This window comes from Triturus cristatus, chromosome 10, assembly GCF_964204655.1.
Source record: "Triturus cristatus chromosome 10, aTriCri1.1, whole genome shotgun sequence".
Classification (NCBI taxonomy): domain Eukaryota; kingdom Metazoa; phylum Chordata; class Amphibia; order Caudata; family Salamandridae; genus Triturus; species Triturus cristatus.
This window is the reverse complement of record NC_140593.1, coordinates 898,726,452-898,743,586: the sequence shown is the minus strand read 5'-3', so window position 1 is coordinate 898,743,586 and position 17,135 is coordinate 898,726,452. Positions and strand designations below refer to the sequence as shown.

The 17,135-nt window shown below is 42.9% G+C and overlaps 1 protein-coding gene across 50 annotated transcripts in view; it reads left to right on the top strand.

Moving 5' to 3' along the window:
* MAP4 (microtubule associated protein 4) overlaps positions 1 to 17,135 on the top strand; it is a 1,793,677-nt gene that overhangs the window by 715,656 nt on the left and 1,060,886 nt on the right. For all 50 annotated transcript variants that reach the window (XM_085628688.1, XM_085628664.1, XM_085628660.1 and 47 more), the window contains one exon: positions 8,692 to 8,820. In XM_085628688.1, the coding sequence (XP_085484814.1) occupies positions 8,692 to 8,820 (129 nt within the window). The remainder of the gene's footprint in view (positions 1 to 8,691; positions 8,821 to 17,135) is intronic.

The following is a 17,135-nucleotide window of genomic DNA, read 5'->3' as shown; positions in this document are numbered from 1 at the left end:
GCAGTCAGTCCCATAAATTTACAAAAAACATAATTGAAGGATAGTTGGGACACTCATAACTCGAAATTTGACTATAGGAATACTTTTTGGGGAGGTCTTTCCCTATGTCAGATTGCCAGACTTCAGCGTGTATAAAACACAGATGACACCTGATTTTAACCATCAGATAGGGAGTGTATTTGGGAAATTCGGGTGTATATACTGGCTGCCTGTTCAGAAACTATTCTCTTTCAAAATCTTGGGTTTTAATTATAAATACCTCAACAATCATGACCCCTTTGTTTGTGAAAATAGATGGCTCATATTGCCTGGTAGATGTTTGCGTTCATCCAGTCTTGAACTTTCAACTCTCCCAAAGATTTGCCTTCACTGGAAACAGATCAGCAACTGTGTTATGGACACAAAAAAAAAAAAACCTTATTCGTTTCCAGTGGGTTGTTTAAAACCTACCTGCCAGTAATAGCATTATTAATTGGGGTGGGGGGCCCCACCCTGCTCAATATACCCACTCTGGTTAGGTCAAACCACAGTTATGAGAGAATCTTTGTTCAGCCCCCGGTATCTAATGCACAAGCAGCAGCAATCTCCAGAGAAGTGTTTGCCAACATAAAGCAGTACCAACAACTTCACAGTAAAGAGAATACAATAAACTTCCCAAACCAGTTTAGAAAAATAGCGAACAATTTGAGCAAAAATACACCAAGATCAGCAAAATAGGTTAAGGGGGATTAGTTCTAAGGCAAAATGCACCTAGAAAAAGGCAAGCACTATATAAAAACATCTATTCACAGTGGACTGGGACCTAGGCAAAATTTCAGACTGACCTTGATGGAGCAGAGGGCAGATACAGGAAGTAAGGCAAAGGTTTCACCTTTGGGCTTAGTCTCCAACTGCTGGGAATGTCTTCTGGTAAGTCCTGCAGCCCAAGCTCCACACAGCAGAATTGTGGCTACCAACAATCCTGCAGGGTCTAGTTCTCTTTAGTCTGCTGGGCCCTCACCAACTCAGGAGTGCATATGCTTTTTGTTTGCTTGAAGCAGGAAAACAAGAGTCCATGTGCGAGTCATCGTATTCCAGCAGGACCTAGAAGTTATAATTCTTCTGCCAAGAGGGTCTTTTTCTGCAGATGAAGTCTTCCCAGGTCAAGAAATATTCTGAGGTAGTGGAGGTGCCAGATTTGTTCTGTGCACTAGTCAGCGATTGGAGGAATTCTACTGCTCAATCCAGTCTGGCATGTCTTTAGCTCCTTGGTTACTCTCCTACCTGACTTGTTCAAATCTGGTTTTCCCTCCTACTGTGGGTGGAGCTTTGCAGTCTAGGTGGGCTCTTTGTTGTGCCAGCTGTTCCTATCAAATACCAGCGATCCAGTCTGTTATGTGTTAAGCAGTTTATACCTGTTGGCCTGTCCTGACCCAGAGGCAAGCTATTGTCCCCTGAATCTGAGTAGTCCACTCCTACAAACAAATAGTTGTATTCAGCTCGGAAGGTGTGATAAGTGGCAGACAGTTACTTTTCTGCTTAAATTATCAAAAATCTGATTTCACAATGAAATTCGATTTTAAAAACTAAGGTAATGACTTTTAAGCATTTGTATAGCCCTTTCATAAGCAGATGCAAAATAAAGAGTTTAATACTACTTAAGCCTGTTGGAAAAATGCCTACCCAGCCCTACCAAATAAAATATATTTTGACTTTTACTTCACTGTGGGGGCACACTTAATCCTATTATGTACTGTGTCCTATTTTGTATATATTAACCAGCCATTAGGCTTACAATGCCCATTTTAAGGGGTGATTTATGGATATATACCTACAGGCTTTTGCTACATGGAAAATGCTGTTTCCCTCTCATGTATCACTGCTGTACATTTAAACTACAACCTAGACAGCACAGTGATGCCCATGGCAGAAATATATTTTTGTCATATATATATATGGGTGGTGTAAATACACACTGCAGCCCATATGACAATAAACTTTCCATGCCACGGGCGCTCCTAAGGCCCCATTTACAATGGAATTATAAGGACGTTAAATAGGCCAAACAGGGAGTTTCAATGTACAGCACCTTACTACAGTTTAGCAGTGGTAAAGCACAGTCTTATAGCCAGCAAAAATAGGGTCCTGGAAAAGAAAAAAGAAAAACATCTGGGGTGACAATGAAAAAAGGTGAATGTGCGACACTATCTTTTCTCTAAGCAGTGCAAGATCAGTAAGCAAATAGTCTTTTTGGGCCATTATTTTAACAATTCACTAAGGGGCTAGAGCCAATTCAAATTGTGGTTTCTCAATGTTTCATTGGCCTCTTTACTCTGAAGATTTTCTTCATTTCATATTTTTTCATTACAAGTTATGGCCCCTATTTACGTAATGGAGTAGTACAAGGAGGGTTAATCCTGTTTGCAGATTATGCAATCTGAATTGTTAAAGCATATTACATATTATTAGTTTGGTTATCTTTGTTCTGAGCCATCATTTTTGTTTTTTAAATATCATTGTTGTAGGTTTTTGAACAGACTGCTCCCAGTGCCATGACCAGTCTGGATAGTGGAGCAACTAACAAGACAAGTGCACTTCTCAAGTGGCTAGCAAATACAGACATTATTTAAATAGCCGCATGAATTTTTATGATGCTCCAAAAAGTTAATGTGTGATTCTGTTACTAGAGGCTGTTTAGTCTTGTAGGTTTACAGTGACTGAAGGAAAGTTGGATCTGCTTTTATGGTTAACCCACTTTTTTGCCTGGTGTTATGCTGTTTCTGACTAGTCTGACTGGGATCCTGCCAATCAGGACCCCAATCTGTCCTTTCTCCCCTAGATTGGTATAGTAAGTACTTGGGTACATCCCAGATTGGACACTGGTGTACCCTCATCAGTCCCTAGTATATGGTACTGAGGTACCCAGGGCATAGGTACACCAGGGGTCCCCCATGGGCTGAAGCATGTATTATGCCACCTATGAGGGACCACTCAAACTGTAACTACAGGCCTGCCATTTCAGTCTGTGTAAGCTGGTGCTAGCATCACTTATCTAGGGTCACTGCACTTAAAACCTATAAGTCACCCCTAAAGTAGGCCTTTCAATCCTAAAGGCAGGGCGCTCGATTCTAAGTGTGAGGGTGCACCTGCATGAGCAGGACACCCCTACAGCCATCATAGTCCATTCTCCCGGGCTGTAAGTTCATTAGCCATTAAGATGCATAGACTGGCTGTCGAATCCTATCATGTTTGGTATCCAGCATGTTGGAATCATACCCCCAAATGGTAAACTTTGTAGGAGGTATAATTTCATGCACTTCAAAGCTCCTCCGGGAGGCCCTCAGTGCTCCCGGTACCAGTCTTCTAGACCCGGAAAGCACACTATGGATGCTGCCGACCAGAGACCCAATTCTGCTCTGCATAAGAAATTGGATTATGAGCATTTTCAATTCCGTTGTTGGCCAGCTAGTTTTAGTAAACTTGTGCACAGTGCTTAGGACAAATGCAAATACTTTCATTAGTCTCCTCTTTGTTGCTTTTGCTTGTTTTTCCCTGGCTGCCACAGGTTTTCTTATAGAATTTGGCTAAAGGTTATCCTTCATGACATTTTAGCCTAACACTAGAGCTTTTCAACAGTTTGTTTTTTGTGTCGCGTCGTGGAACCTTGGCATGCAGAGTAATTTTTAGTGAGCAATGCTGTACCCTTGTGATGGACTTCCAGTGATGAGATAATGGCCATTGCATTGAATTTGCTGAAAAGAGCCTCTGAGAGCCAAGAGACTAACACAGCGATGTGATGGCAGCCATCTTAGGACTTGGAGTGCTGCGAGATTTTGCTTTGAGGCCTCCTCCTCAAGCCTTGAGAGGCCGCAGGGATGCCATCCCCCAGGGCTGTGCTCAAAATAAGGGATGGGAGGTGCCCGGTCTCCCTCCAAATGCCTTAATAGGACCCGCGGGATGGGGCTGAAAAACATTGAAAGGGAGTTGGATCCTTTAGAGGCCCTCAGGCCAGCTCAATTACTGTGTCCCAAGAGACAGTAGTTTCCCTGCCTGCATTAGTGCGAGCAGGGAAACACATTTTTGCTCCCGCCGGGCGATAGCATTTTTAAAGCTCCCTCTGGGTAGGAGCAGATATGCCTCCCCGCCCATAGAAACGTGGCAGAGAACGCATGTCTGCTCTCACTCGGTAGGAACTTTAAAAATGCTCATGCTGGGTGGGAGCAGACTTTTGTCCCTTGTCCGCGCCCCTGCTGGCAGGGAAAAGCACAGTGGGAGCAAACAAAGAAAGTATGCAGAGAGGCCGCTGGGGTCCCAGGGCCCCCCCCTGTGACTGCCAGCTTGCTGTTTGGTGGGTGCCCCTGGTGGGTACAGAATCATCCAACTTATTCAGGCCCCTGAGGATAGGGTTCCTAGGGCACTTAGTGGCATAGGAAGGGGGGGCACATGCCCCCTTTGCCTTAATTTAAAAAAAAGTCCTTGCGGTCCCCCTGTAATCCAAAGTGCCTTGGGGTGGGGGCTGCGCCAATAGCCAGGTGCCTGAGTGGGTTTGGATGCAGGGTGTAGCCACAGGTCCGGCTCTGTGGCCAACGCCGCTGTGCGCAGCAAGGGGTTGGCTGCTTGCAGGTGGTTGGTCACAAGGCCAAGCCACAGGCTTGGTTAGAAAAAAAATACCTAGTAAATGTCAGTGACAACGTAACGTTTTAAACTTACAAAGCCACTAAAATTCACTAGACCTAGTTATCTCAAGTAACTACAACTCGTGCCCCAAGGTGACTATAGATTGCCCTCGCCATGCACTGTTAATCTATATGTTACATCCCTCATGACATCATCTTTGACATCATTGATAATATCACTGCAAAATTTGCATTTAAAATATTGATTAGAAAACTGGACATGACTGGGGCGTCCGTTACAGCTCCTTTAGGGCATGAGTTTAAAACCTTACATTGTCATTGACATTTTCACCTTACTATAACGTTACTTTAACCCTTTTTTTTCAGTGAACATATGTATATCACGCATGGATTCTGTGGTCCAGTAGAAGGCGAGAAATGCCGAAATGCGTCGGCAGTCGATTCCTACCCATTTTTTTGCGCTTTTGGATGTATAACATAAAAGAATTAAAGAAACCCTTCCGGATCGTGGTGCTGCTTTTTTCCCTTTCCGCTGCAAAAGGAATTGGGGCATATATATATATTTGGAAATTGTGGTGTGCCAGTCTTTCCGTAGCTCTGATCTCTTGACCCCAGCTGTGTATGATAGATAGAATAGATAGATAGAATAGATAGATAGAATAGATAGATAGAATAGATAGATAGGATAGATAGATAGATAGGATAGATAGATAGGATAGATAGATAGATAGGATAGATAGATAGATAGGATAGATAGATAGGATAGATAGATAGGATAGATAGATAGGATAGATAGATAGGATAGATAGATAGGATAGATAGGATAGATAGATAGGATAGATAGATAGGATAGATAGGATAGATAGATAGAATAGATAGATAGAATAGATAGATAGAATAGATAGATAGAATAGATAGATAGGATAGATAGATAGAATAGATAGATAGAATAGATAGATAGAATAGATAGATAGAATAGATAGATAGATTAGATAGATAGATTAGATAGATAGATAGATAGAATAGATAGATAGAATAGATAGATAGATAGAATAGATAGAATAGATAGATAGAATAGATAGATAGAATAGATAGATAGAATAGATAGATAGATAGAATAGATAGATAGATAGAATAGATAGATAGATAGAATAGATAGATAGATAGATAGAATAGATAGATAGAATAGATAGATAGAATAGATAGATAGAATAGATAGATAGAATAGATAGATAGAATAGATAGATAGAATAGATAGATAGAATAGATAGATAGAATAGATAGATAGAATAGATAGATAGAATAGATAGATAGAATAGATAGATAGAATAGATAGATAGATAGAATAGATAGATTGATAGATCGATCTCTAGTATACAGAGCCGGGGGGCAAGAGACAAGAGCTCCGGAAAGACTCGCACATCACAGTTTCCAATTCCACAAAAGGTTTATTGGGAAACTTTTCACCCCCTCAGATCCCAGGAACGTGGCCGTGACGAAGTCCCCAAGGGAGTTAAACACATTGCTCCAGTAAACCTTTTGTCCGTGTACTGACCCCGCAGGGTGGACGCGGCTTGGCTGCCCCTGGACATTCGCTTTGTGTATGTAATATATACAGCCTTGCTTATTCTTTAGACGCCTCCGGCAACAGTTGCATTTCCAACCCTCACACATCTGCATTTTCTCTCACATAGAATAAGCTATACCCCACATGCTTTCAATCATGTACCCGAAGGGCATTTAGAAACCCAATGAAATATGTGAGCGGTTCGAGTCCTTGGCAGTGCTACTAAGTGTTATTTTAATTATACATTTGCAGTATCTTTTGACTTCACCATGAATAAAGTGCTTGAGGCCTTACAAAACGCATAGAAAGCTCTATAAAATTACTTGTATAGTGTACGTATCCTAAGAGTGAACGGTCGTTCCGGGTGTGCTGGCAGCTGCACAGCCTCGGTTTGAATCTCAGTCCCAACACTTGTAAGAAAATTCGTTTTGAAAATTGAGTGAGCACAGCTGATCTGGGGCACAGAACATTCGTTTGTAGCATTTTTTTGCTCATCTTAACAGTTTAGTTTATTTAATAATAGAAGCACCATAACTGACAGTAGTTGAAGATAGTGTGTCTGTGTATTTGGTTGGGGTTTATATTTGCTATTCTTAACAGATGCCAGGACACTAAACACAGCTGTTCACTGCCATAGGCCAATTCTCCAGAATATCCTCTTTCAACCAATGAAAAGCGATTGATGATGGTCTTTCAGCTGTATTGGTATCCCATTTGTGCTGGGTGACCGTTCATTGCGACCTCAGACAATTAGCATTTACAGATTATTTTAGCCGGTCACTTAAAGTTTCTTCTACATTAGGTGAATTTGGAGTACTCGACCATCGATTCGGCAAGCCCAGAATCAACCATGCTATACTAGAAGGTACCCTCAAGTATGAACTTTTTCTTGTCTTGTAAATTAACATCAAGGATTTTTTTTGAAGTCTTAAAGAGCTCTCAAGATGCTCCATGTAATTCGTTCTGTTATACTTGACATTATGATACAAATATCAAAACCACACGTAAGAGTGGAAAGTTAAAAACAGGATTGTTTCGGCTGTGTGCTAGTGTCTTGAACTAATGCAAACTTGCTGAAATAAACATGTACAGACTCCTGACACACACTTGATTTAATTCTTTGGAATCGCACTAGCGTCATTTAACATAGTTTTAAAACGCTAAGAATTATTATTTTAAATAATGGCATTGAAGCAGTAGCTAGGAGTCAGACAGCAAGTCTGAATTTAGGCCTCACTCAGAGATGATTATTTCGACATATCTGTCCCACCCAGACATTTCAAGGCATTTTGGGATGAAGGCAGAAGAACAGATAGGTTTTCAGAATTTCCTAAAAATTCAGAGAAGTCTTGTTTATGTAAAACACATAAGGGGAAGGAATTGTTATTAGTGGAAGCACTAGTGGTGGAAGTTGCAGAGGACTTAGTTTTTGTTAATGAAAGCATCACTTTTAAATTTGACTGGTTGGTTGACCAGCACGTGTCTGGGAATGTGCTGCTTCAGGAAAATGTGCTCAGGTAGATTAAATGTATTCTCTTAATTTTAATGAACATGTTATCTTTTCAGAATAAGAGCAATTAGTTCCAGCACAGTTTAAACACTGGGTATTTTGGTATCTCTTCATCAGGAAATTGCCGCATTGATTGTTACTCTTGATATAGAAATCAAATAACGATTTACGATGCGGAAATATTACAAAAAAGTTTGAATATTTCACCAAACGGACACAGTTCTAAGAGGGATAGCTTTAATGTAAAGACATTTCCCTGTTGGTTCTTATGTGGTTGTCCGAGAGACTGTGTCCTGGCCACAACTTCATGTGAGGGACAAACGTGAATATGATCCGTATGCTGAGATGAAGCTGTAAACTACTAAATAAATGTATCTGATATATGCCTGCCAGACATATAAGATGATAATTATGGTTGGGAATGAAAATCAATAGCAACAAAAGACTCTGGATCTCTAAACAAATACTTTGGGAACCATTCTAACTTCTGGGTTGAAAGTATAGTAGCAGTTTGGATGACTGGCATCCGCAAAAGATGCCGTCCCATACGAATTTCAGTACCAGGACTTAGTTGCTACCAACAGTAAAATGTCTTACATTAAGGCTGGAAAGATTTTGGGGCATATTTTTGAAATGCAATATTTAAGTTCACTTCATAGAAGAGCATGACACATTAATTCTTCTGCTGATGATCTGGGATTAAGAAAGTCGGAGAAGACGAACAGTCCGTGTATGCAAAAATGCTATGAGATGGACTCTTTGGGGTTTCCAACAACTTAGTGATACATACATATGCACATGGACTAGTGGCTACAGATTATTTATGCAAAGTCATGGAAATATAAGGTTCTGTGGATCTCGTATTATCTGACTCTGAACTGGAAAAATCCTTAAAGGTGTAGGTGTTAAATTGGTGGCTTATTGTACTATACAGTGCTCAATGTTTGTAAGGAAATGAGGTCAATACTTAATTTTTTTTGTTTGTTTTATTACTTAAGAATCTTCAAGAGTATCTATGAATGAGGAAAAGATGTACTCTGAATTTCGGACAGAGAAGGAACCCTGGCAATTGGAACCAGAGCTCTGCTTCGAACCACAGCCAGTTTTCCAACCGGTTCAACAGTCGGGTATGTCTTTGTGAACACCTTTGAATGTGTCTGGTAATGGAGGGCCTCTTAAACAATGGGAAGTATTACGCTCTTGCTTTTCACCTGCTGCAGTCTGATGGAATTATTTGTGTCCAGGTCTTGAGTTTGCTAGCTATGCTGCACATTTAGTTTGCTCTTTGCCAATATCCCTTCCGCTCCGAGGTTAGAACTCTTGTTTTAGTTTATGCTTTTTCATAAATTGGTATATTGATATTTAGTCAAACTGATAGGTACCATTTAACTCTTATCCATTTTAATTCCATTTACATTGAACGCGTATTTTATACAAAGTCATTTTTAGGTCTCGCCTGACCCAAAGCATGTGCTGGTCTGGCGAGACTTATTGAGAGGGCTCAAAAAGTGCTACCAGGCCAGCCTAGAGCTACAGTGCATGTGCGCGGGCTCGTGCGCCGCGCTTGACCGCGATTACTTTCACTTTCTCGGCCGCATGGCCGCTTTGCATAGCCAATAGGTCTCGCTTTTGGGACCTTATAAGTATTTAGTTTTGCAACTGTTGCATGACTAAACACTTATAAGGTCCCAAAGGCGAGACCTATTGGCTATGCCAATGCTTGTTGTAATTCTTGCAAGACCCTCACTTCATCCACCATCAAAGGTAACTCTACTAATCTTTATCTAGCATCAGCCAGTGGTGTCACTCTCTTTCAGTTTCCAATGAAACATAGATTTTGTTTAAACATTGTGCTATTGATAGATGTGGCAGAATATTTTTTTTTAAATGGACTTAGAACGAAGTCCAATCGCAAAAAATAAGTTTGTGTGAGTTTTCTACATTTGTTTTCTAAAGGTTAGCTAGTTGCTGTGGTTTTGTTCCTCTGTATCAACGGAATAATGTACCTTTTGCCTATTTTATCTCTATAAAGATGGTTGTTGGGAGAGACTTGCTGTAATTCAGAACACATGACTGCTGATTTTGTTTTGTGTATATCCTCTTTAGGATTGATTCATATAATTCCAACAGTTGTGTCTGTTAAAGGTAATTTAAAATATACTTAATGATGGGCAGCTCTCTAATCGTTTTCATCTTTTTGAAGATTATTGTTCTGGTAGTAAGCTTTTGTCTCTAGACAGAGGGTACCCTCCACAATTGTTTAAAAAACAACTTTCAAGCACGGGTACGTGCTTAAGGATAGTCAAGACTGTGCTCCATACTCTTGCCACACATGTAAAGGAAAATCGTCCCTCCAGAAAAGAAGCATGTGCAATGCCATGGGTCTTGCATTTGCAACCGTTTCAGCTATTGTCATTGTAAATGACGATGCCTTTTATTTATGTGTTGGCTTTTAAAGCAGATCAATAAAAGGCATGTCATTTACAATGCCAATAACTTAAACTCTCGCAAATGCGAGACCTATTTCATTTCTCCTATACGGTTCCCAACAGTGCTGTCTGTCGGTCACCCCCTGGTTTCCCCCTTAAACACCCCAGTGAACCTATCTATGATCGCATGCTCCGTCTGTCATTCAAACCTTAAGATCCCCTCCCCAGCCTTCTGAGCACATCGCAACAGCAAACAAACCAATGGCTTCTGCCGAAGCACAAAAGTGGACAAAGGTCACCGAGGCGAGAAAGAAGGTGGATGATGCCTTCAAAGAAAGAGGAAGGAAACGGTGAGAGGGAGAGCCTGAGAGGAGAGGAGCACACCAAGGAGAAACGGGGAGTCCGAGGGGAGAGGAGCACAGACCGGGGCCACGCACAAAACCTGTTGAGCTGCACTCAGCGAGTTCGGGCTTTACCAAGACAGTTTCACAGTGCTTGGAATTGTTACCAATTTTAAGCAGAATTCCACTTGGCGCAGAGGTTGTATATTATGTAAATATGAAGACTGTTACCGAGTACTTTTATAGTTGTAAAAAAATACTTGGAGTTCGGTATTTGGAAATTGTCACATAAAAGTTTCTGCTCCTGCCTCACCGGACTATAACAGAGTGGTTAACTTTATAGCTGCTTAAAGTAGGGTGAATGCTAGCAAAGCACGTCGTGCAGGTGGAGAAACTCAAAGAAAATAATGCTCACACTTAGGAACACGTCCCGAGTAAAAGGGCCAGTCGCCATGGGATGTTACAGATGAAGACAAGGCGGTACTAAGGAGGGACTAACTAGCCTATTTACGAATCAGAAGCCAGCATTTTGTTTTTCTTCACAACATAATTTTATTGTTGACAGCCAATACAAAAAGTCAAATATGGGCGGAGAGTGGGCGGGTCTTCTATTCCATACTCCAAGACAACAAGTCTCGCAGAGCAGCTCATGGGCGTTGACTTTATGCTCTACCTAAAAAGATATCCTGTGTTCTCCCCCAAAGCAGTACAGTGCCAGGTTGAAGTCTGCCATACATTACACAGACAGTAAATGGGGAAGCAAGATTGTGATGATGAAGAAGAATAGAACTAAGTGCTTTCCTGAGATGAATGTCTGTTATTGCCAGTGGTAGTATCATTTCGTAACAGTATATATAAGTACACAAGCATGCCCCACTAGCCTAGCACAGTATTCTGAGCTTGAATGTCTGTCCTTATTTAGCTTGATCTTTGGAGCCATGTGCTGACTTTGCTGACAGCCAGTGGTGTCCGCTACAAACCTTCAGTGGGAGGTAAGGTGCGGGGTAAGGGAGATATATATTTTTTAAGTAACTGTCCTACTGCAGACTCATCTGTGCTCCTCTTCACTCCTGATCGTGTCCCAGAAGTCCCTGAGACACCAGCACGGGCGCCCCACCCAATCCAGACGCTACTGTTTTAGCATGAGAGCAGCGCCAGGATTGGTCTGAACGGCCTAGTTCGCCCTCACAGTGTCTTAGTGCCTATGGCGTTTCTCCAACCCGGCTGTGCAACACAGCCTGATTGGAGAAACCTAAGTGTACATGTCTGTTTGGCCAGCCTAAGACAGCCAGCCAACATGCGCACTACCCCCTGCTCCCTGCCATGCCTGGCCCAGCCCAAGACTCCCTGGCTCAGTCTGTCAGCACAAAAAAAACTATAATATTGTTATATTATTTTATTTTCCACTGACTGACTCAGTGGGGCGACGCTCCTCCGCCATTATGGAGAACCCGATCCTCCTGACAGCAATAATGTTTACACAGTAGCAGAGTTTTATATAGCGCGAACTTGACCCGAATCCAATCAGGTATCAGAGCGCTTTACATGGCACCAGTTACGTCACATGAGGACACACATTCATTTTTTTTTTTTTTTTGTTAGGCACGAGGAAGATTAAGTGATTTGCCCAGAATCACAGGAGGTTTAGCGTCGTTACCGAGACTCGAACACAGTTCCCCCAGGTCCGAGGTCGAGCACCCTAACCGTTAGGCCAACTCCTCTCCCCTAAATACAGTACACCTTACAATGTTCTCGGCTAAAAGCTCCATGTGGGGGCAAACTAATGCAGAGCACCTGTCCTCCTTCAGCCCCTGCAAAAACCAGATAAAGGTATCCCTGGTTTCTCCATTCCTCTCAAAACTTCTCTAATGATGAGATGCTGGTTAACAGATGAGGGAAGGCATAACTGCACAGTAGGGTATCTCGTGCAAGCCCAGTTGGAGCTTGCACCTTCTATGTTAAGGTTCTCTCATTTCTCATTTGAGAGAGCCCTGTGCAAATCAGAGTCTAAAACCACCTTAGCTTCCATTGTGCAGGTGTGAAACCAACTTCAACACAGAAAATCCCACTTTGATAGGAGACAGTCATTAAACTTCTTACACAAAATAAGACCAGGTTCCTAAAACAGGTTAAAGAACATCCAGGGTGCCTGTTTTAATGAGAAGTGAGTGGGTGCTCTCTTATGCCCTGGTGAAAAGGTGGTTGTGACAAAATGAAAATGGAATTGAGGGAAGGAAACAATTTAGGATATTTTCCCATTAAAATTAATTTTAACGGGGAGCTAAAGTATCTCCTCCAGTTGGCCTAATCATAGTCAGAATTCTAACAAAGAACTGGGTCAAATTGATGACTATAATTGTACGGCAGTTCGTAATGATAATTTGCATAGTCTATCGAAGAAAAGACTTAATTGTTGGAATTTCACAAAAATGTCCTCGATGCTTCCTAGAATATCATGTATTTTTCCGTTAAGTGTGTAGAAGGGAACCATCTAGGTGGGTGTGAAACATTGATGACTGGATCAAAACAACCTTCGTACTTTTGGTGTAAATGGATAACATTGCTGTGTTAAAGACCTAGACAGCCTTTCTTACAGTTGAGGAAGGTGAGGGTGTAAGCACAGCTGGGAACCCATTTAAGCCAATGTAACTTTTCAATCGTAGCTTTGTAGATGCAAAGATTCAGGACTATACATTGTTTTAGGAGTAGATTGTTCTGAATTTGTGCACATTATTTGCTTTTTTGGTATTCTGTTTTCTTAAGCCTTCTATCCAGTGCCAAGTTTCTACTTTTAATTCCATGCCATTTTGCTTGTAATTTTAATCTCATTTCAAAATACTTTTTGCTGTCTAATGTTCAGAACTTAGGCCAGAGACAGTTTGTTCTTTAAAGGTTTTAGGTGTTTTGTAACGGTCTCAGCTACATCCGATTAAAAGAAAATCGATTTCAAAGTATTAAAAACTGGGCATTGCATTTCCCCTTTTGGTTTAGTGTAAATTTTAAATCCATTGTTTCATTGAGCTGTGTATTGTGATATTCTGTTTGCGCTCCGCCTCCCTGAATATTAACCGCTGCATATAGGTTATCCCCACAGCAATCTCCATGTGGTTCATGGTTCTTGAAACTTACGGGCAACCTGTGAGGCTCCGTCACTAGAATGAGGTGCATGTGTTATTTTATAGGCCCTTTATGGTCATGTCGCTTACGATGAGATGAGTGCCTGTGTTTTTCATTGAGTATTAATATTTGATGACCTGCACTAGTCCAGATGCAGCCTTTGAGTGTATGGGCTGTTCTGTTAGTTTACCCACACCCTCCTTCTCCACTCCTGTACTTCAGAGGAATGTCCTTGCCTGGCCATCATGTATGTGTTTATCATGCTACTGTCTTAGGATATGCCTTATTAAATGTGGTGGTCCTCGTAGGTTACAATAAATTATTAAGACGGAAGGCTACATTTGGTAAATTCCTAATGTTTATGGATTTTCTTTTCATTGTGATACTGGCCTTAATACCTGTACTGCCCATTTTACCTTCAGTATATAGACTCTTCGGGCTGCCATGGTCATTAATATATGGTTGACCTGGTGTGCGGTCTTACTCGGTGATAGGAAATTTTGGTTGGTGACTTGTGCAGCACTGTTTTATGGTTGAAACCTTTTTATTGAAATTTATCAACATTCAGTACGTTCGGTATTGCAAGAGCTGTATCGTAGCAATAGGTACACGTTTAACACTGGGTGATCGAAGCATATGGAGAATGTATCAAAACTAGAATCAAAACATAATGTGAAGCACAAAGGAAACCTATTCTAACCCCCACCCACCCCCCGTTTCTTGTCCACCAAACAAACGAATATACGCGTTGCCTGAGTCCCGCTATTGGAGCTTGGGTATTACTTCTCGGCCAGTTGTGGATCAGAGAGCCGTAGGAGGCGGAGATACCTTGGACAGGTGATTTCCCTGAACTCGGAGGAAAGAAGGGACAAAAATGGTTGCCAGAGCTCATTAAACATGGATCCCTTCCCTGCGATTGTCAAGGTCAGCTTCTCCATCCCCAGGACATGCCGTAGATGGTATAGCCAACCTCTGAAGGATATAGGGCGATAAGCTCCGCAGGTGGTCTTGTCCTTTCCCGGTTTCGGGATAACCACTATGGAAGCTGCAAGCATTTATTCCGTTATCGCTCCCGGTTTGGCAATGAGTTAAAAAGCTTAGTTAGGACTGGGGCCACCAGAGTACAGAACGTTTTGCAAAATATGGCGGGGAAGCCATCGGGCCCGGGAGCCTTGGCAGGTTTAAGACGTGAGATGGCTGCAATGACCTTCTATTCTAATGTTGCTGTCCAAGTGATCTGCCTGAGCTTTAGTCAAGGCTGGCAAGCCGTCAGACTCGAGAAAGGCAGCTCCGTCCGCATTAGACAGTGGTGAGCTGGCATAGAGGTGGGCGTAAAAGTCTCTAACGCCTCAGCGATCTCGGAAACTCGCCGACCATCTCCCTGTTGAATCTCCCGGACCCCTTGTTTCTGTCGGGTCTCTCGCAGTTTATGGGTGAGGAGGCGGCCACATCTGTCCCTTCCAGTGTAGTATGCGTGTCGCAGCCGGAGGGCCGCGAACTCCGCTCTGTCTTGGTCCAACGCTGCAAGTTGTTGTCGCGCTGCTTTTAGTTGGCGCCAAACCCGTGATGCCCCTGTCCGCTGGTTCATCTGTTCTAGCTCTTTTGTTTTTTGGGTAAGTTGTCCCTCTTATTCCTGCGCTCTACATTGTCTGCCGCCGATATGGCCACCAGTTTCCCGCGTATAACCGCTTTAAGTGCTGCCCACTGTGTAGAGAGGGAGGTGTCATTATTAGCGTTATGGGAGAGGTACTCTTTTATGGAGCGCTGTATCAGTTCTACTACTGCTGCGCGGTGTAGGAGTGTGTCACGGAGGTGCCATATTCGAGAGGGTCGCTGCATGGGATCGAGAGTAAAGGTTGCGATGACTGGTGCATGGTCGGATAAAGAGGCTACTCCTATTTCCACGTCTGTTACTAACGCTTGCAGAGGTGCAGATGCCAGCAGGTAATCTAGTCTAGCATAGGTTTTATGCGCGTTAGAGTAATAAGAATATTCACGGCTATTGGGGTGGAAGCAGTGCCACAGGTCTTTGAGGCCTAAGTTGTGTAGTCGAGTTAAACCTGCTGTCGACAATGCGCCTGTCTGACTGGTGCGTTGACATGATCTGTCTGCATCGTTATCAAAGACCAAGTTCAAGTCGTCCCCCAAAAGGATCCTGCGTTCTGTTGTGGCTGTCACTTCGGTGAGCGCTATGTGTAGAAACTTTTCCTGTCCCTCATTAGGGGCGTATACTGAGCCTATGGTAAATGTTAAACCTCCTAAAGTAAAACGATAGGTGAGGAGTCGTCCCTTAATTTCGGCTTCCTTATGGAGGATCTCCCCCTGAAACCGCTGGGTGACCAATATGGCCACACCGGCCGATTTGGTGGGGCCTGAGGAAAACAGCTGGGTCGGGAATCTACGGGATTTGAGGCGGTGGCAATCTTTTGACAGTAAATGCGTTTCTTGGAGTAGGCATATATCTGCATTGGTATCTTCTAAGCATGACAGGACTGCTTTACGTTTAACGGGATTGTTAAGTCCCCTCACATTCAGGGTGAGTATTTTAAGTGTGGTGCGAGTCATTTAACCAGATGAGGATGGATGGGCCATGGACGGGATCCGGAATCCGATGCCGTGTAAATAGTGAGCGGGCGTGGTGCTGGAAGGCTCTTTCTACGTGGACCTGTGCTATCAGTTAAAAAGGGTGGACAAGGAACCCCAAAACCCTAGAAAAACAACCCTAAACAAGTGTCTATTTGAAATCCTTCTGCAAAGAGCAGAGGTAAGCAAGGGAAATAATGCAAGTCGCGCCAGGGGTAGGGCCTTCGTCGCCGCTCTCCTCCGCTGGGGGGTAAACTCCGAGCAGGCGGCAGGCCTCAGAGAGGGAACACAGTTGGAAAAGTTTGCCATCAATGCGGAAGACCGGACGATAAGGGTGACCCCAGCTATAGGAAATGTTGCGTTGTCGGAGGTGTGAGGTGATGGGTTTGAAGGTTCTCCTCTTTTGTAAAGTGAGTGCTGCCAAGTCTTGGTACAGGACAGGGGTCTGTCCGTGAAATGTCAGGGGGTGCATCTGTCTTTCTGTAAAACTTCTTCTTTGGTTCGAAAGTCTTGAACACAGACTAGAATGTCGCATGATGGGGCCGTGGCAGGGTGTGGTGCGCCCTATCCAATCTAAGGCTGGCATTCAGCGGCTTGCCCAGGATATGATTAAAAAGCTCTCTGTTGTACTTAAAGATGTCGCCTGCTTCCTCATCGGTCTTCACCCCCCGGATCCTGATGTTATGGCGGTGGGACCGATTCTCTAAGTCTTCAAGATGGGACTGCAGGTCTACTTGCTGATCGTGAATCCGAATGACAACTTGCTGGAGTGTCGCCAACTCTGCATCTCTCCTGTCACTTTTCACCTCCAGTTCAGCGACCCTCTTTCCTATGTTGTCCACATCTCTGCGGATATCTTTGATTTCAGCCGTGAGGTCCCGTTTAAGTGTTTGCAGGTCCTCCCGTAGTGCTATGAACAGGGATTCCAGAAAGGCTTTCGTAATCGGCTCACCACTTTCGCCGCTCATGTGT